Genomic DNA, 20,983 nt, shown 5'->3' with positions numbered 1-20,983 from the left:
AGTCCAAATATCTCTGCATTTTGGAGGAAAGTGACTCAGATCCAGAGCCAGATCACCAGGAATTGCTTGACAGTAGTGATGAGTACTTGCCACAGGATGCAGAGGTGTCAAGTGATGATGAGGAAGACAGACCATCCAAAAAGCCAAAATTCTCACATGCCAGTGCCAGGCAAGCTACTTAGATGCAAATTGTGCAGCAAACACAAACATCATGTCACATCCTCATTTTCCTTTGCCATATGCAAAGTAAATATATACATCAAGAAGGATAGAAATTGTACAAATTAGTGAACTAGAATGATTATTCTTTCTTAGGAAACTCAAGAATGTGGGAATTGAAAGTTATATCCCTTTGCAATGTGCCTATGTTGCTACTGATTCATTTTTGTATTTTTTTAATACTTACAAAATGTTTGAAAACAAGTTTAATTTATGTTTTTGATATTGTCTTTTTGTATAATAAAATTAAAAAATAGTTATTTGGTGTTTTATTAGCAATTGCAACTTTGCAACATTTAAAAATGTTCACCCTTAGATAGGCAAGACCTACTTTTGTCGGTCTTCTCATATTGGCAATTGATTGAAAACAAACTTTCCCATATTCCTTTGTAATGGGGTTAAATCCGAGTGGGGATCAGTAACGAGTGGCGTTCCACAGGGATCAGTCTTGGGCCCGTTGTTGTTTATAATATATATCAATGATCTTGATGAAGGAATTACTAGTGATATGAGCAAATTCGCCGATGACACGAAGATAGGTAGGATAATTGATTCAAACGTAGATGTTAGGGAACTTCAGGAGGATTTAGACAAACTCTACTCTTGGTCAGAAAAGTGGCAGATGCAGTTCAATGTAGATAAATGAAAGGTTCTGAAGCTCGGGAGTGTCCATAACCCTAGCACTTATAAGTTAAATAATGTAGAACTTAGCCATACAGATTTCGAAAAGGACTTGGGGGTTATGGTAAGCAGCAACCTTAAACCAAGACAGCAATGCCTAAGCGTACGTAATAAGGCAAATAGATTACTGGGATTTATATCAAGAAGTGTAAGCAACAGAGGTCCAGAGGTCATACTGAAGCTTTATACATCATTAGTAAGGCCTCACCTAGATTATGCAGCTCAATTCTGGTCTCCATATTACAGAATGGACATAAATTCGTTAGAAAACATTCAGCGTAGGATGACTAAATTAATACATAGCATTAGAAATCTTCCTTATGAAGAAAGATTGAAGACTCTTAAGTTACATTCACTTGTTAGACGAAGAATGAGGGGAGACCTGATCGAAGTGTATAAGTGGAAGATAGGTATTAATAAAGGGGATATTAACAAGGTCTTGAGGATATCTCTCCAAGAGAGAACCCGCAGTAATGGATTTAAATTAGATAAGTTTAGATTTAGAAAGGACATAGGAAAGTATTGGTTTGGAAATAGGGTAGTTGATGAGTGGAACAGTCTACCTAGTTGGGTTATTGAGGCTAGGACTTTGGGTAGTTTCAAATATAGGATGGATAAGTACATGAGTGGGAGGGGTTGGATTTGAGTAGGACTTGCACATCAGAGCTTATTTCTTGGGAAGCATTGAAAATTGGGTTGGTCAAATGTTTGTTAGTGGGATGAATTGTAAAGGACCTGCCTAGTATGGGCCAACAGGCCTACTGCAGTGTTCCTCCTTTCTTATGTTCTTATGCGTGGAACAGTCTTCCCAGTGGGGTGATAGAGGCTAGGACCTTGGGTAGCTTTAAGAAGAAACTGGACAAACATATGAGTGGGAGGGGCTGGGTTTGATTGGTGTCATTGGGTACGGGAGTTATTTCTTGGGAAGCTTTAGATAAGGACCTGCCTCGCATGGGCCAGTAGGCCTTCTGCAGTGTTCCTCCATTCTTATGTTCTTATGTTCTTATCAATTCTATGATTCACCTCATCTTTCATAGACCTATCCGTTGACACGTCCACTCCCAAATATCTGAATACATTCACCTCCTCCATACTCTCTCCCTCCAATCTGATATCCAATCTTTCATCACCTAATCTTTTTGTTATCCTCATAACCTTACTCTTTCCTGTATTCACTTTTAATTTTCTTCTTTTACATACCCTACCAAATTCATCCACCAACCTCTGCAACTTCTCTTCAGAATATCCCAAGAGCACAGTGTCATCAGCAAAGAGCAACTGTGACAACTCCCACTTTGTGTGTGATTCTTTATCTTTTAACTCCACGCCTTTTGGAAAGACCCTCGCAGTTACTTCTCTTACAACCCCATCTATAAATATATTAAACAACCACGGTGACATCACACATCCTTGTCTAAGGCCTACTTTTACTGGAAAATAATCTCCCTCTTTCCTACATACTCTAACTTGAACCTCACTATCCTCGTAAGAACTCTTCACTGCTTTCAGTAACCTACCTCCGACACCATACACCTGCAACATCTGCCACATTGCCCCTGTATCCACCCTGTCATATGCCTTATCCAAATCCATAAATGCCACAAAAACCTCGTTAGTCTTATCTAATACTGTTCACTTAAATGTTTCACTGTAAACACCTGGTCCACACACCCCCTACCTTTCCTAAAGCCTCCTTGTTCATCTGCTATCTTATTCTCCGTCTTACTCTTAATTCTTTCAATAATAACTACCATAAACTTTACCAGGTATACTCAACAGACTTATACCCCTATAATTTCTTTTGCCCCCTTTGCCTTTATACAAAGGAACTATGCATGCTCTCTGCCAATTCCTAGCTACCTTACCCTCTTCCATACATTTATTAAATAATAGCACCAACCACTGCAAAACTATATCCCCACCTGGTTTTAACATTTCTATCTTTATCCCATCAATCCCAGCTGCCTTACCTCCTTTCATTTTACCTACTGCCCCACGAACTTCCCCCACACTCACAACTGGCTCTTCCTCACTCCTACAAGATGTTATTCCTCCTTGCCCTATACACAAAATCACAGCTTCCCTATCTTCATCAACATTTAACAATTCCTCAAAATATTCCCTCCATCTTCCCAATACCTCTAACTCTCCATTTAACAACTCTCCTCTCCTATTTTTAACTGACAAATCCATTTGTTCTCTAGGCTTCCTTAACTTGTTAATCTCACTCCAAAACTTTTTCTTATTTTCAACAAAATTTGTTGATAACATCTCACCCACTCTCTCATTTGCTCTATTTTTACACTGATCAACCACTCTCTTAGCCTCTCTCTTTTTCTCCATATACTCTTCCCTCCTTGCATCACTTCTACTTTGTAAAAACTTCTCATATGCTAACTTTCTCCATTACTACTCTCTCAACATCATCATTCCACCAATCGCTCCCCTTCCCTCCCGCACGCACTTTCCTGTAATCACAAACTTCTGCTGAACACTAACACTACATTTTTAAACCTACCCCATACCTCTTCGACCTCATTGCCTATGCTCTCATAAGCCCATCTATCCTCCAATAGCTGTTTATATCTTACCCTAACTGCCTCCTCTTAGTTTATAAATCTTCACCTCTCTTCCCTGATGCTTCTATTCTCCTTGTATCCCAGCTAAAAAGTGATCTGATATATCTGTGGCCCCTCTATAAACATGTACATCCTGAAGTCTAGTCAACAGTCTTTTATCTACCAATACATAATCCAACAAACTACAGTGGACCCCCGGTTAACGATTTTAATCCGTGCAAGAGGGCTCATCGTTATGCGAAATAATCGTTATGCGAATGAATTTTCCCCATAAGAAATAATGGAAATAAAATTAATCCGTGCAAGACGCCCAAAAGTATGAAAAAAAATTTTTTTTACCACATGAAATGTTAATTTTAATACACACAAACTGAAAAAGGCATGCACAATTACATGACACTTACTTTTATTGAAGATCTGGTGATGATTGATGGGATGGGAGGAGGGGAGAGCATTATCTTCTTACTGTTTAGAAGGGGAATCCCCTTCCATTAGGACTTGAGGTAGCAAGTCCTTTTCTGGGGTTACTTCCCTTCTTCTTTTAATGCCACTAGGACCAGCTTGAGAGTCACTGGACCTCTGTCGCACAACAAATCTGTCCATAGAGCTCTGTACCTCCCGTTCCTTCAAGACTTTCCTAAAATGGGCCATAACATTGTCATTGAAATAGTCACCAGCACGGCTTGCAACAGCTGTGTCAGGGTGATTTTCATCTATAAAGGTTTGCAGTTCAACCCACTGTGCACACATTTCCTTAATCTTTGAAGTAGGCACAATGGATTCCACAACTGGCATAGGCTTCTCAGGGTTAGCCCCAAACCCTTCAAAATCTTTCTTAATTTCCATACTAATTCTCACCCTTTTTACCACAGGGTTGGCACTAGAAGCTTTCTTGGGGCCCATGGTCACTTATTTTCCAGAAACAGCACCGAAAACACTGTAATAATACGAAATATTCCGAGTGTATGCTTGGATGTTACCGCGGAGGCTGGCTGGTAAACAATGGGACGGCCGGCACATATGAGGGCACATTGGACGCGTCTCGGACGAAAATCGGTATGCGGGTTTTTAATCGGTATGCGCGGCAAAAATTTTGCGATAAAAGTAATCGTTATGCGGAAAAATCGCTATGCGATGCCATCGTTATGCGGGGGTCCACTGTACTGTCATTTCGCCCTACATCATACCTTGTATACTTATTTATCCTCTTTTTCTTAAAATATGTAAATTGAGATGATTTTGACTGGTTTTACAATGAAAAGTACCTTGAAATTGAGCTCAAAGTAGCAGAAATGTTCAATTTTTACCAAAGTTCAAAAGTAAACAAATCGTGCTACGCGTCCAATACATGTCAACTGGTGAGTCTAATATTCTTTCACAAGTGTGCTGATATTAGAGAGAGAGATTTTTGGGAGATGTTAAGTGAATGTATAGGAACCTTTGAACCCCTTTCTATACAAAGTTCAATCAAAGGGTTCCCATTATCATTTACACCTAGCACCTCAAACTTACTCTCTCTAAAAGTTTCTCCTACTTGAGCATTCAGGTCCCCTACCACAATTGCTCTCTCACTTGGTTCAAAGGTTCCTATACATTCACTTAACATCTCCCAAAAATCTCTCTCTCTAATATCAGTGCACTTGTGAAAGAATATTAGACTCACCAGTTGACACGTATTGGACGCGTAGCACGATTTGTTTACTTTTGAACTTTGGTAAAACTGAACATTTCTGCTACTTTGAGCTCAATTTCAAGGTACTTTTCATTGTTAAACCAGTCAAAATCATCTCAATTTCTGTAATATGTCTTCCATTCTATAAAATGAGACCAGGAAAACTAGAATACAACAATAAATACCATACGAATATACAGTGCAAAGTCGCTGTTTTAATAAAAAAACACAGACTTTTTTTTTCTTATTACGCACTGTGTGCTGCAGGATTTTTTTATACTGCGCACACTGACCACATAGACCCATTCTTTCATATGTAAGCCTACCATCTTTCTCTCACTAGATTTGAGGGCGCTAGAATTTAGGCGTACTAGTATGTCAAAAACCCTGGTGCGTAAGCCATACTAGTACATCCGAAACCCTGAAAGGGTTAAAGGAAGGGTTTGGAGTGACATGTAAACTGTCATATCTCTGTGCCTCTGCAAAGACAGTGATCATATGTGAATGATAGTTAAAATGTTTCTCTCTCTTTTGGGTCACTCTGCCTCGGTGGGAGAAGGCCAGCATGTTGAAAAGAAAAAAAAATAATTAGCAGTGGAATGATACCAAAACTTATGCAGATGCTGATATTCAATTGCAGGCTAATACCGATACCCTCAAAATTACCTTATAACCACCAATATCGATACCATCAAATTAGCCGATACTCTCAGATACTGATGCTCAGTTTTAGGCCAATACCATCAAAATTAACTGATACCCATTCATACTGTTACTGATATTTTGACACACTCCTAGACATAACTATGTGCAAGTTTATGAAAGAATAAGAAAGAAGTGATAAAGATAATTTCCTAGTTTCATCAGAAAGAATGAAGCCTTAGTTTTTTTTTTTTTTCAACAAGTCGGCCGTCTCCCACCGAGGCAGGGTGACCCAAAAAGAAAGAAAATCCCCAAAAAGAAAATACTTTCATCATCATTCAACACTTTCAGCTCAGTCACACATAATCACTGTTTTCGCAGAGGTGCTCAGAACACAGCAGTTTAGAAGCATATACGTATAAAGATACACAACATATCCCTCCAAACTGCTAACATCCCAAAACCCCTCCTTTAGAGTGCAGGCATTGTACTTCCCATTTCCAGGACTCAAGTCCGGCTATATAAAAATAACCGGTTTCCCTGAATCCCTTCACTAAATATTACCTTGCTCACACTCCAACAGATCGTCAGGTCCCAAATACCATTCGTCTCCATTCACTCCTATCGAACATGCTCATGCACGCCTGCTGGAAGTCCAAGCCCCTCGCCCACAAAACCTCCCTTACCCCTTCCTTCCAACCTTTTCGAGGACGACCCCTACCCCGCCTTCCTTCTCCTACAGATTTAAATGCTCTCCATGTCATTCTACTTTGATCCATTCTCTCTAAATGACCAAACCACCTCAACAACCCCTCTTCAGCCCTCTGACTAATACTTTTATTAACTCCACACCTTCTCCTAATTTCCACACTCCTAATTCTCTGCATAATATTTACACCACACATTGCCCTTAGACAGGACATCTCCACTGCCTCCAACTGCCTCCTCGCTGCTGCATTTACAACTCAAGCTTCACACCCATATAAGAGTGTTGGTACTACTATACTTTCATTCATACCCTTCTTTGCCTCCATAGATAATGTTTTTTGTCTCCACATATACCTCAATGCACCACTCGCCTTTTCTCCCTCATCAATTCTATGATTAACCTCATCCTTCATAAATCCATCTTGGATGTCCTGGCCCTAAGCGAAACAAAGCTGAAGGAGGTTTTGTGTGCGAAGGGCTTGGACTTCCAGCAGGCATGCGTGAGCGTGTTTGATAGGAGTGAATGGAGACAAATGGTTTTTAATGACAGTGATGGAGTGAATGATGGTGAAAGTTTTTCTTTTTCGGGCCACCCTGCCTTGGTGGGAATCGGCCAGTGTGATAATAAAAAAAAATAAATGTTTATGGGACACATCATTTCAACAGCTCAGCCTAACGCTATTCACTCCATTAACCCTTCGAGGGTTTCGGCCGTACTAGTACGGCTTACGGCCCAGGGTTTTCGACGTACTAGTATGCCTAAATTCTAGCGCCCTCAAATCTAGTGGGAGAAAGCTGGTAGGCCTACATATGAAAGAATGGGTCTATGTGGTCAGTGTGCACAGTATAAAAAAATCCTGCAGCACACAGTGCATGAGAAAAAAAAAAACTGACCGTTTTTGCACTGTATTTTCGTATGGTATTTATTGTTGTATTCTAGTTTTCTTGGTCTCATTTTATAGAATGGAAGACATATTACAGAAATTGAGATGATTTTTGACTGGTTTTACAATGAAAAGTACCTTGAAATTGAGCTCAAAGTAGCAGAAATGTTCGATTTTTACCAAAGTTCAAAAGTAAACAAATCATGCCAAGCGTCCAATACACGTCAACTGGTGAGTCTAATATTCTTTTGCAAGTGCACCAATATTATTTATACCATTTTTTACACTAATGCAGTAGTCTGCATAACAGTAAATCTTCTATTTTTTGTGAGAATAAAAATTCGAAGTGGAAAGCAAAAGAATGTAAGAGGGGCCTTGAGACATGACTAATGAACAGAGGAAATGTCATTTTAGTGCCAGGAATGTCTTTCTTGTTTATTCTGGACCCTATTCGGAAATTGGCATCTTTTGAAATTTGTGTGAAATTGGCAAAATTGCTAAATTCTGACCACTGTACTGGATAGTTGAAATTGGTAAATGGGTGGTTTCTTGCACTCATTCGATAGAAAAAATGGAGTTCTAGCGAAATATTCATGTTTTTTGTCGACTAGTACAGTGGAATTGGCTGAAAATGGGGCTCAAAGTGGGCAAAATTGCCGATGCGTAAACATCGCCGAGACTGCTAACTTCGCGAGAGCATAATTCCATAAGTTTTCCATCAAATTTCATAATTTTGGTGTCATTATGATCAGGAAAAGATTCTCTATCTTTTCCTAAGAAAAATTTATTTATTTTTTTTAAATTTGGCCGACCCTGAGAACGAGTCTCGGAGAGGGCCTGTCGACCTTCAAAGGGTTAAAAGCGGCAAGCACTGTAATATGAATATATTAAAATTGTAATAACATTAGGATTAAATTTAAAGAATGATGAGAATAAGGAAGGAAAATTCTCTCTTACCAAGTCAAAATAAATAATAAAACTTATTCATTTCAGATTTCCCAGATTTTCTTGAAAAGTAACAATTTATCATATACCACAGACAGCCATGGGTTCCCTAAAAACTGTCAGGGCTCCCCTGAGGGGTTATGGCTCCCAATTAGAATCCTTAGCTCAGACAGTGTTATTTCTGTGTCTGAGTCATTATAACATGTTCAGGTGCAGCCTGATAGGCAGCAAGCTATGATTTCAACTCATCAAAATATTACCAATTAAAGCTAAACCCACTTTTTTTCCCCCTAGAAATATGGTATTAAGACCTTGGGCTACATGCATTTTTTTTATTAACACACCAACCATTTCCCACCAAGGCAGGGTGACCGAGAAAAAAGAAACACTCTCATCATCATTCACTCCATCACTGTCTTGCCAGAGGCTTGCCAACATTACAGTTAAAAAACAAACATATCAACACCCTTCCTTCAGAGTGCAGGCACTGTACTTCCCATCTCCAGGATTCAAATCCAGCTAACTGGTTTCCTTGAATCCCTTCATAAATGTTACTTTGCTCACACTCCAACAGCACATCAAGTCATAAAAACCATTCGTCTCCACTTCTTATCTAATACACTCATGCACACTTGCTGGATGTCCCAAGCCCCTTGTACACAAAACCTCTTTTAACCCCTCCCTCCAACGTGAGTATATACAGTAATAAAGTAAAGCAATGTACTTACTCTTTCTACCATGAAGTCTATTGATTCTGCTATTTGTGAATCCATCAGCTTTCTGGGAAATCGCCCAATAATCATCTTCTTCAAGAGTGTTGCTGGTAACATCCAAAACCTGTGAAAAATTAGAATACTTTAGTTAATGCTGATAAAACACTACAGCTGCTGCTACTATTACTACTTTAAATGCTGCTTTGACCATTACTAATAATAAAAGAGGTACTATTGTCCTGTCATGAGTGTGAAAAAGGAGCCTGTCAACTATTTTACACCAGCAAGCTTGCTGATCTCTTTTCTTTCTGCCTCATAAACATATAAAACACATAATACATGTATGCATTTGTGTACATATATTGCTGTATGTGTATAAACACTCGCCTGAATTTCCTTCTGGGTTTCTTTAATCCCATAAGATAGTCAGAAAGAATTCTTCCTCTGTAAGCCATGCATATTATAAAACGTGACTAAAATGCATATTTTAGCTAAAGTATGTCAGAAAATGCTAGGACAAATGGGATTAAGATAGATGCTAAAAGCAGGTGGGGATAAAGTATTGAAGTGGTAGGTGTATTTGCTCAATATATTCAGGTAGGTAGTAGGTTGGTACACAGCCACCACCCAGGGAGGTACTACCGTCCTGCCAAGTGAGTGTAAAACGAAAGCCTGCAATTGTTTTACATGATGGTAGGATTGCTGGTGTCTTTTGTCCGTCTCATAAATATGCAAGATTACAGGTACGTCTTGCTACTTCTACGTACACTTAGGTCACACTACACATACATGTACACATTTATCTATACACACTCATCTGAGTTTTCTTTGATTTTATCTTATTAGTTCTTGTTTCTTATTACTTTTCCTTTTATATCCATGGGGAAGTTGAATAAGAATCTTTCCTCTGTAAGCCATGTGCGTTGTAAAAGTCAACTAAAATGCCAGGAACAATGGGCTAGTAATCCCTTTTCCTGTAATAATTACTAAAAAGAATAAGAAGAAAATTTTCAAAGTGGGATGTCTGAATGTGCGTGGATGTTGTGCGAATGATAAGAAAGAGATGATTGTGGATGTTATGAATGAGAAGAAGCTAGATGTCCTGGCTTTAAGTGAAACAAAGCTGAAGGGGGTGAGAGTGTTTCAGTGGAGAGGAATAAATGGGATTAGGTAAGGGGTTTCAAATAGAGTTAGAGCTAAAGAAGGAGTAGCAATAATGTTGAAGGATAAGCTATGGCAGGAAAAGAGGGAGTATAAATGTATTAATACAAGGATTATGTGGAGTAAAATAAAGGATGGCTGTGAAAAGTGGGTTATAGTAGGCATATATGCACCTGGAGAAGAGAGAAGTGTAGAGGAGAGAGAGAGAGATTTTGGGAAATGTTGAGTGAATGCATGGGGAGTTTAGAACCAAGTGTGAGAGCACTTGTGGTTGGGGATTTCAATGCTAAAGTGGGTAAAAATGTTGTGAAGGGAGTAGTACGTAAATTTGGGGTGCCAAGGGTAAGTGAAAATGAGGAGCCTTTAATTGAGCTATGTGTAGAAAGAGGTTTGGTAATAAGTAATACATATTTTATGAAAAAGAGGATAAATAAATACACAAGGTATGATACAGCAAGTAATGAAAGTAGTTTGTTAGATTATGTATTGGTGGATAAAAGGTTGATGGGTAGGCTTCAGGATGTACATGTTTATAGAGGGGCAACTGATATATCAGATCATTATCTAGCTGTAGCTACAGTTAGAGTAAGAGGTAGATGGGACAAGAGGAAAATGGCAACAACAAGTAAGAGGGAGGTGAAAGTGTATAAACTAAGGGAGGAGGAAGTTCGGGTTTGATATAAGCAACTACAGTGGACCCCCGGTTAACGATTTTAATCCGTGCAAGAGGGCTCATCGTTATGCGAAATAATCGTTATGCGAATGAATTTTCCCCATAAGAAATAATGGAAATAAAATTAATCCGTGCAAGACGCCCAAAAGTATGAAAAAATTTTTTTTTTACCACATGAAATGTTAATTTTAATACACACAAACTGAAAAAGGCATGCACAATTACATGACACTTACTTTTATTGAAGATCTGGTGATGATTGATGGGATGGGAGGAGGGGAGAGCATTATCTTCTTACTGTTTAGAAGGGGAATCCCCTTCCATTAGGACTTGAGGTAGCAAGTCCTTTTCTGGGGTTACTTCCCTTCTTCTTTTAATGCCACTAGGACCAGCTTGAGAGTCACTGGACCTCTGTCGCACAACAAATCTGTCCATAGAGCTCTGTACCTCCCGTTCCTTCAAGACTTTCCTAAAATGGGCCATAACATTGTCATTGAAATAGTCACCAGCACGGCTTGCAACAGCTGTGTCAGGGTGATTTTCATCTATAAAGGTTTGCAGTTCAACCCACTGTGCACACATTTCCTTAATCTTTGAAGTAGGCACAATGGATTCCACAACTGGCATAGGCTTCTCAGGGTTAGCCCCAAACCCTTCAAAATCTTTCTTAATTTCCATACTAATTCTCACCCTTTTTACCACAGGGTTGGCACTAGAAGCTTTCTTGGGGCCCATGGTCACTTATTTTCCAGAAACAGCACCGAAAACACTGTAATAATACGAAATATTCCGAGTGTATGCTTGGATGTTACCGCGGAGGCTGGCTGGTAAACAATGGGACGGCCGGCACATGTGAGGGCACATTGGACGCGTCTCGGACGAAAATCGGTAAGCGGGTTTTTAATCGGTATGCGCGGCAAAAATTTTGCGATAAAAGTAATCGGTATGCGGAAAAATCGCTATGTGATGCCATCGTTATGCGGGGGTCCACTGTATTGGCAGAAAAGTGGGCTAGTGCAAGTATGAGTAGTGGGGGAGTTGAAGAAGGTTGGAATAGTTTTAAAAATGCAGTATTAGAATGTGGGGCAGAAGTTTGTGGTTATAGGAGGGTGGGTGCAGGAGGAAAGAGGAGTGATTAGTGGAATGATGAAGTAAAGGGTGTGATAAAAGAGAAAATGGTAGCTTATGAGAGGTTTTTACAAAGCAGAAGTGTTATAAGAAGAGTAGAGTATATGGAGAGTAAAAGAAAGGTGAAGAGAGTGGTGAGAGTGCACAAAAGGAGAGCAGATGATAGAGGGAAGAGGCACTGTCAAGAAATTTTAATGAAAATAAGAAAAAAATTTGGAGCGAGTTAAACAAGTTAAGAAAACCTAGGGAACAAATGGATTTGTCAGTTAAAAACAGGAGTAGGAGAGTTAGTAGATGGGGAGATGGAGGTATTAGGTAGATGACGAGAATATTTTGAGGAACTTTTAAATGTTGAGGAAGAAAGGGAGGCGGTAATTTCATGCACTGGCCAGGGAGGTACACAATCTTTTAGGAGTGAAGAAGAGTAAAATGTAAGTGTGGGGGAGGTGTGTGAGGCATTACATAGAACGAAAGGGGATAAAGCAGCTGGAACTGACAGGATCATGACAGAAATGTTAAAAGGGGGGGGGGGGGGGTTAGGATATAGTGTTGGAGTGTTTTTTTTTTTTTTTCAACAAGTCGGCCATCTCCCACCGAGGCAGGGTGACCCAAAAAGAAAGAAAATCCCCAAAAAGAAAATACTTTCATCATCATTCAACACTTTCAGCTCAGTCACACACAATCACTGTTTTTTCAGAGGTGTTCAGAACACAACAGTTTAGAAGTATATACGTATAAAGATACACAACATATCCCTCCAAACTGCTAATATCCTGAAACCCCTCCTTTAGAGTGCAGGCATTGTACTTCCCATTTCCAGGACTCAAGTCCGGCTATATAAAAATAACCGGTTTCCCTGAATCCCTTCACTAAATATTACCCTGCTCACACTCCAAAAGATCGTCAGGTCCCAAATACCATTCGTCTCCATTCACTCCTATTGTACATGCTCATGCACGCCTGCTGTAAGTCCAAGCCCCTCACCCATAAAACCTCCCTTACCCCTTCCTTCCAACCTTTTCGAGGATGACCCCTACCGCATCTTCCTTCTACAGATTTAAATGCTCTCCATGTCATTCAACTTTGATCCAATCTCTCTAAATGACCAAACCACCTCAACAATCCCTCTTCTGCCCTTTGACTAATACTTTTATTAACTCCACACCTTCTCCTAATTTCCACACTCCGAATTTACTGCATAATATTTACACCACACATTGCCCTTAGACAGGGCATCTCCACTGCCTCCAACCGTCTCCTCGCTGGTGCATTCACAACCCAAGCTTCACACCCATATGAGTGTTGGTACTACTATACTTTCATACATTCCCTTCTTTGCCTCCATAGATAACATTTTTTGACTCCACATATACCTCAATGCACCACTCACCTTTTTTCCCTCATCAATTTTATGATTAACCTCATCCTTCATAAATCCATCCACCTACACGTCAACTCCCAAGTATCTGAAAACATTCACTTCTTCCATACTCCTCCTCCCCAATTTGATATCCAATTTTTCTTTATCTAAATCATTTGATACCCTAATCACCTTACTCTTTTCTATGTTCACTTTCAACTTTCTACCTTTACACACACTCCTAAACTCATCCACTAACCTTTGCAATTTTTCTTTAGAATCTCCCATAAACACAGTATCATCAGCAAAAAGTAATTGTGTCAATCCCCATTTTATATTTGATTCCCCATAATTTAATCCCACCCTTCTCCTGAACACCCTAGCATTTACTTCTTTTACAACCCCATCTATAAATATATTAAACAACCATGGAGACATTACACATCCCTGTCTAAGACCTACTTTTACTGGGAAGTAGTCTCTCTCTCTTCTACACACCCAAACCTGAGCCTCACTATCCTCATAAAAACTCTTAACAGCATTTAATAGGTTACCACCTATTCTATATACTTGCAACATCTGCCACATTGCTCCCCTATCCACTCTATCATATGCCTTTTCTAAATCCATAAATGCAATAAAAACTTCCCTACATTTATCTAAATACTGTTCACATATATGCTTCAATGTAAACACTTGATCTACACATCCCCTATCCACTCTGAAACCTCCTTGCTCATCCGCAATCCTACATTCTGTCTTATCTCTAATTCTTTCAATTATAACCCTACCGTACACTTTTCCTGGTATACTCAGCAAACTTATTCCTCTATAATTTTTACAATCTCTTTTGTCCCCCTTCCCTTTATATAAAGAGACTATACATGCTCTCCACCAATCCCTAGGTACCTTCCCCTCTTTCACATTTATTAAACAAAAGTACCAACCACTCCAACACTATATCCCCCCCTGCTTTTAACATTTCTGTCATGATCCCATCAGTTCCAGCTGCTTTACCTCCTTTCATTCTACGTAATGCCTCGCGCACCTCCCCCACATTTACATTCTGCTCTTCTTCCCTCCTAAAAGATGGTATACCTCCCTGGCCAGTGGATGAAATTACAGCCTCCCTTTCTTCCTCAACATTTAAAAGTTCCTCAAAATATTCTCGCCATCTACCTAATACCTCCATCTCCCCATCTACTAACTCCCCTACTCTGTTTTAACTGACAAATCCATACATTCCATAGGCTTTAACTTGTTTAACTCACTCCAAAATTTTTTCTTATTTTCATTAAAATTTCTTGACAGTGCCTCTCCCACTGTATCATCTGCTCTCCTTTTGCACTCTCTCACCACTCTCTTCACCTTTCTTTTACTCTCCATATACTCTGCTCTTCTTATAACACTTCTGCTTTGTAAAAACCTTTCATAAGCTAACTTTTTCTCTTTTATCACACCCTTTACTTCATCATTCCACCAATCACTCCTCTTTCCTCCTGCCTCCACCCTCCTATAGCCACAAACTTCTGCCCCACATTCTAATACTGCATTTTTAAAACTATTCCAACCCTCTTCAACCCCCACTACTCATCTTTGCACTAGCCCACCTTTCTGCCAATAGTTGCTTATATCTCACCCAAACTTCCTCCTCCCTTAGTTTATACACTTTCACCTCCCTCTTACTTGTTGTTGCCACCTTCCTCTTGTACCATCTACCTCTTACTCTAACTGTAGCTACAACTAAATAATGATCCGATATATCAGTTGCCCCTCTATAAACATGTACATCCTGGAGCCTACCCATCAACCTTTTATCCACCAATATATACTCTAACAAACTACTTTCATTACGTGTTACATCATACCTTGTATGTTTATTTATCCTCTTTTTCATAAAATATGTATTACTTATTACCAAATCTCTTTCTACACATAGCTGAATTAAAGGCTCCCCATTTACATTTACCCCTGGCACCCCAAATTTACCTACTACTCCCTCCATAACATTTTTACCCACTTTAGCATTGAAATCCCGAAGCACAAGTACTTTCACACTTGGTTCTAAACTCCCCATGCATTCACTCAACATTTCCCAAAATCTCTCTCTCTCCTCTACACTTCTCTCTTCTCCAGGTGCATATACGCTTACTATAACCCACTTTTCACATCCAACCTTTAATTTACTCCACATAATCCTTGAATTAATACATTTATAGTCTCTCTTTTCCTGCCATAGCTTATCCTTCAACATTATTGCTACTCCTTCTTTAGCTCTAACTCTATTTGAAACCCCTTACCTAATCCCATTTATTCTTCTCCACTGAAACTCTCCCACCCCCTTCAACTTTGTTTCACTTAAAGCCAGGACATCAGCTTCTTCTCATTCATAACATCCACAATCATCTCTTTCTTATCATTTGCACAACATCCACACACATTACTTGGTATTTTTGTTTAATAAATGTATGAAAGAGGGGAAGGTACCTAGGGATTGGCAGAGAGCATGCATAGTCTCTTTATATAAAGGGAAGGGGAACAAAAGAGACTGTAAAAATTATAGAGGAATTAGTTTACTGAGTATACCAGGAAAAGTGTACGGTAGGGTTATTATTGAAAGAATTAGAGGCAAGACAGAATGTAGGATTACGGATGAGTAAGGAGGTTTTAGAGTGGGTAGGGGATGTATAGATCAAGTGATTACATTGAAGCATATATGTGAACAGTATTTAGATAAAGGTAGGGAAATTTTATTGCATTTATGGGTTTAGAAAAGGCATATGATAGAGTGGATAGGGGAGCAATGTGGCAGATGTTGCAAGTATATGGAATAGGTGATAAGTTACTAAATGCTGTAAAGAGTTTTTATGAGGATAGTGAGGCTCAGGTTAGGGTGTGTAGAAGAGAGGGAGACTACTGCCCGGTAAAAGTAGGTCTTAGACAGGGATGTGTAATGTCACCATGGTTGTTTAACATATTTATAGATGGGGTTGTAAAAGAAGTAAATGCTAGGGTGTTTGGGAGAGGGGTGGGAATAAATTATGGAGAATCAAATACAAAATGACAATTACTTTTTGCTGATGATACTGTGCTTATGAAGGTTATAAATGACCATAATTTTTAAAGGGGTGGACCGGTAAGCCAGTGGAAGGCCTCGGTCAGATGACCAAAAGCTCCAAAGGCGGGTCATCATCTGACTAAGACCCGCGTCAGGAAACATTTGTCCTGTTTCCTGACGAACCTTACCTAACCTAACCTACTGTGCTTATGGGTGATTCTAAAGAAAAATTGCAGAGGTTAGTGGATGAATTTGGGAGTGTGCCTAAGTTTATTCAGGTATACACAAATACAGTTACATAGATTATCATACACAGCAGCATATGTGTAGAGAACCTAGGATAACCCAAAAAAGTCAGAGTGTAAAGGTAGAAAGTTGAAAGTGAACATAGGAGTAAGGTGATGAGGGTATCAAATGATTTAAAGAAAAATTGGATATCAAATTAGGGAGGAGGAGTATGGAAGAAGTGAATGTTTTCAGATATTTGGGAGTTGACGTATCAGCGGATGGATTTATGAAGGATGAGGTGAATCATAGAATTGATGAGAGAAAAAAAGATGAGTGGTGCGTTGAGGTATATGTGCAAACAAAGAGCGTTATCTATGGAGGCAAAGAAGGGAATGTATGAAAGTATAGTGGTACCAACATTCTTATGTGTGTGTGAAGCTTGGGTTGTAAATACTGCAGTGAGGAGGTGGTTGGAGGCAGTGGAGATGTCCTGTCTAAGGGCAATGTGTGGTGTAAATATTATGCAGAAAATTCGGAGTGTGGAAATTAGGAGAAGGTGTGGAGTTAATAAAAGTATTAGTCAGAGGGCTGAAGAGGGGTTGTTGAGGTGGTTTGGTCATTTAGAGAGAATGGATCAAAGTAGAATGACATGGAGAACGTATAAATCTGTACGGGAAGGAAGGCAGGGTAGGGGTCGTCCTCAAAAGGGTTGGAGGGAGGGGGTAAAGGAGGTTTTGTGGACAAGGGGTTTGGACTTCCAGTAAGCATGCGTGAGCATGTTAGATAGGAGTGAATGGAGACGAATGGTAATTGGGACCTGACGAGCTGTTGGAGTGTCAACAGGGTAATATTTAGTGAAGGGATTCAAGGAAACCGGTTATTTTATATAGCCAGACTTGAGTCCTGGAAATGGGAAGTACAATGCCTGCACTTTAAAGGAGGGGTTTGGGATATTGGCAGTTTGGAGGAATATGTTGTGTATCTTTATACATACATAGTACTTCTAAACTGTTGTATTCTAAGCACCTCTGCAAAAACAGTGATTATGTGTGAGTTAGGTGAAAGTGTTGAATGATGATGAAAGTATTTTCTTTTTGGGGATTTTCTTTCTATTTGGGTCACACTGCCTAGGTGGGAGACGGCCTACTTGTTAAAAAAAAAAAAAAAAAAGTGTAAGAATTACAAGGAGAAGCCTGTTGAATATACCAAGAAAAGGATAAGGGTATATTATTACTGAAAAGACTTAAGGGTAATATGCAAATAACCTATACTTAGGCGAGAGAAAGTACTGATCTTTTGGTTTGACTTGGACCGCTGGAAAGTTACACTGAATCAAAAAGGGATGGTCAGAATATTATATACGAGAGGGTGAGGGAAGAAGGGAGAGGTAATGTTGGTGGAAGAAGAGGTAACAGTAGTGGTGCTGGTAAAGAGCATAAAATAGCAGTGGCGGCAGTTGTGAGACAAAGAAAAAATAAAATAAAATCATAATACAGTGGAACCACTACTTACGTGTTTAATCCGTTTCGTGACCTTGCTCGCATCTGGATTTGCTCGTTTGCAGAGTCAATTTTCCTTATTTAAATTAACTGAAATGGAGTTAATTCATTCCAGTGGAATTCCAGGCACGACAAAATACTTTAATAATTTCCCTAATATCAACTTTATGGCTTATTTATCTATCACAATTCATCTAATGTGACATAACAATAACAACAACATTGAAACATGATATATACACTAGAATGAATAAAACACATCATTACATATGTAGCTAATGGTGGTGACAGTGGCCATTGTTGTTGTTGTTGGGGTTTATAGGGCCACCACAGTAGCCATTCCTGCTCCTGACTACATGTGTAGAGAACCTAGAATAACCCAAAAAAGTCAGTGACTTATAATTGCTACATTCTTAATGCTACACTCTTAATACTACATTTTATCACTGACTCCTCCTGCTTTAGTGTTGTACATATCGTAGAAGTGGTAGCTGGTACTGCCTGGCCAAATCCTTAACCCTCCACCTAGTTTATCTGTGATTTCCTGCTTTAATTCCAAGGAAATCATCCTCTTTTTCTTCTCAGCATTGTCCTTTGCACTTGCTTTCTTAGGACCCATGGTTAGAAACAAGAAATTTTGCAAAACAACTGCATGAAATGTAAGGAAAACACGAGAATTCCCTCCACCGTGAGTGGAGTGGACTGAATGTTGTTTTGATATGTACTGGCATCTCGTGGTGGCGATCGGAAACTCGCTTATAGTATAGGGTACAACAAGGTCTGCCACTACTGTTTCATGTTGTCTGCCACTGCTGCTTCATGTTGTCTGCCACTGATGCTTCATGTTGTCTGCCACTGATGCTTCATGTTGTCTGCCACTGATGCTTCATGTTGTCTGCCACTGATGCTTCATGTTGTCTGCCACTGATGCTTCATGTTGTCTGCCACTGATGCTTCATGTTGTCTGCCACTGATGCTTCATGTTGTCTGCCACTGATGCTTCATGTTGTCTGCCACTGATGCTTCATGTTGTCTGCCACTGATGCTTCATGTTGTCTACCACTGATGCTTCATGGTGTCTGCCACTGATGCTTCATGTTGTCTGCCACTGATGCTTCATGTTGTCTGCCACTGATGCTTCATGGTGTCTGCCACTGATGCTTCATGTTGTCTGCCACTGCTGCTTCATGATGTCTGCCACTGCTGCTTCATGATGTCTGCTACTGCTGCTTCATGTTGTCTGCCACTGCTGCTTCATGTTGTCTGCCACTGTTACCTTATGATGTCTGCCACTGCTGCTTCATGATGTCTGCCACTGCTGCTTCATGATGTCTGCCACTGCTGCTTCATGATGTCTGCCACTGCTGCTTCATGATGTCTGCCACTGCTGCTTCATGTTGTTTGCCACTGCTACCTCAAGATGTCTGCTCCCACTTTTGCTAGCGTGTTGAAGAGCTTTCCAATATGTGAAGGTTGAGGGGCAGTGCCAATCAGACAGGTATTGGATGGTGGCGGCATTTGTTAACTCTTGAACATCGCCAAAGAATCGAACATTTCTGCTACTTTGAGCTCAGTTTCAAGGTACTTTTTGTCATGAAACCAATCAAAATCATATCTATTTCTGTAGTATATCTTCCATTTTATCAAATGAGACCAAACAAAACAAGAATATACAACCATAAAATCCATACGAAAATATATTCGCTAAGGGGAGGCTAATGGCTGAGAAGTGAACTCCGTCATTTATGGTCCGATTTCTTTCATTTTTGGTGCATGTTTAGAAGCATCTTCCCATCATACATTGCTCAAGTTTCAATAAGATAGTCCAACAAACAACTGAGATCCAGTTTCCTAGATCAAGAGCAAGAGCCCCTCACCAGTGTCAAGGAACCTCCCTTGAGGCCTGCTTGCATTTGGGAATTTTGCTCGCATCTGGAAGCAAAAAACTGACCGAGCGACTGCTTGTATCTGGAAAAACTCACATGTGGATGCACTTGTAAGTAGGGGTTCCACTGTATATTTAACACACAGGCCATTTCCTACCGAAATAGGGTGACCACAAAAAAAAAAAAAAACACTTTCATCATTACTCACACTATCACTGACTTGCCAGAAGCACACTAATACACAGTTCAGACATCCCTCTATACTGCAGATATGCCCACCCCTCATTTTTATGAAGATAAGTGTAGAGCAAAACCCCTTCTCCTGTATAAATTATTAAATTTGAAAAGAGAAGCTTTTGTTTTTCTTTTTGGGCCACCCTGCCTCGGTGGGATACGGCCGGTTTGTTGAAAGAAGAAAGTAGAAGTGTAGAGCAAGCCTTGTGTAGTGTAAAATACCACAATAATAGCTTCCTCTGTACCTGTGTTTTCTTTTTATTACTGTCAGCAGTACACCTTTTTACTTATGAGGCCAGCACTTACACGGAAGAAGAATCTGCATAGTTAAAGATCTTTGTGTCAATGAAGGAATTGCAGAGGATGAGTGAAGCAACACGAGGGCAATTAAAGGTGACTTCGGCAAACTTCTGGGCCAAAAATCCACCAAGTGAGGCCTGAAATGTTAAAATTTTGAGATTATAAACAAAATATTTGAATTTTGTAGATTATCAAGAATGCCTATGCTCTATAAGCTCTTTCATAACTCACGAAATCGTAATGACACGATTGCAAACAAACCATACCACGGGCGGGATTTGAACCCGCGGTCAGTCTCAAAACTAACGCGACAGTCTGGAGCTTTGAGACTCTCTGACCGCGGGATCAAATCCCGCCTGTGGTATGGTTTGTTAGCTCTTTCATAATTATGTAGTCACTCATTTTTTTGATTT

At 39.7% G+C, this 20,983-nt stretch overlaps 1 protein-coding gene across 3 annotated transcripts in view; it reads right to left on the bottom strand.

Moving 5' to 3' along the window:
- Positions 1-20,983, bottom strand: part of LOC128689942 (maspardin) — a 157,390-nt gene that overhangs the window by 72,588 nt on the left and 63,819 nt on the right. For all 3 annotated transcript variants that reach the window (XM_070088671.1, XM_070088670.1, XM_070088668.1), the window contains 2 exons: positions 20,577-20,707; positions 9,059-9,167 (listed from right to left, as the gene is read on the bottom strand). In XM_070088671.1, the coding sequence (XP_069944772.1) occupies positions 9,059-9,167; positions 20,577-20,707 (240 nt within the window). The remainder of the gene's footprint in view (positions 1-9,058; positions 9,168-20,576; positions 20,708-20,983) is intronic.

Source organism: Cherax quadricarinatus, chromosome 25, assembly GCF_038502225.1.
Source record: "Cherax quadricarinatus isolate ZL_2023a chromosome 25, ASM3850222v1, whole genome shotgun sequence".
NCBI classification, from domain to species: domain Eukaryota; kingdom Metazoa; phylum Arthropoda; class Malacostraca; order Decapoda; family Parastacidae; genus Cherax; species Cherax quadricarinatus.
The sequence above is the reverse complement of the archived record's forward strand: the minus strand, read 5'-3'. Positions and strand labels throughout refer to the sequence as shown.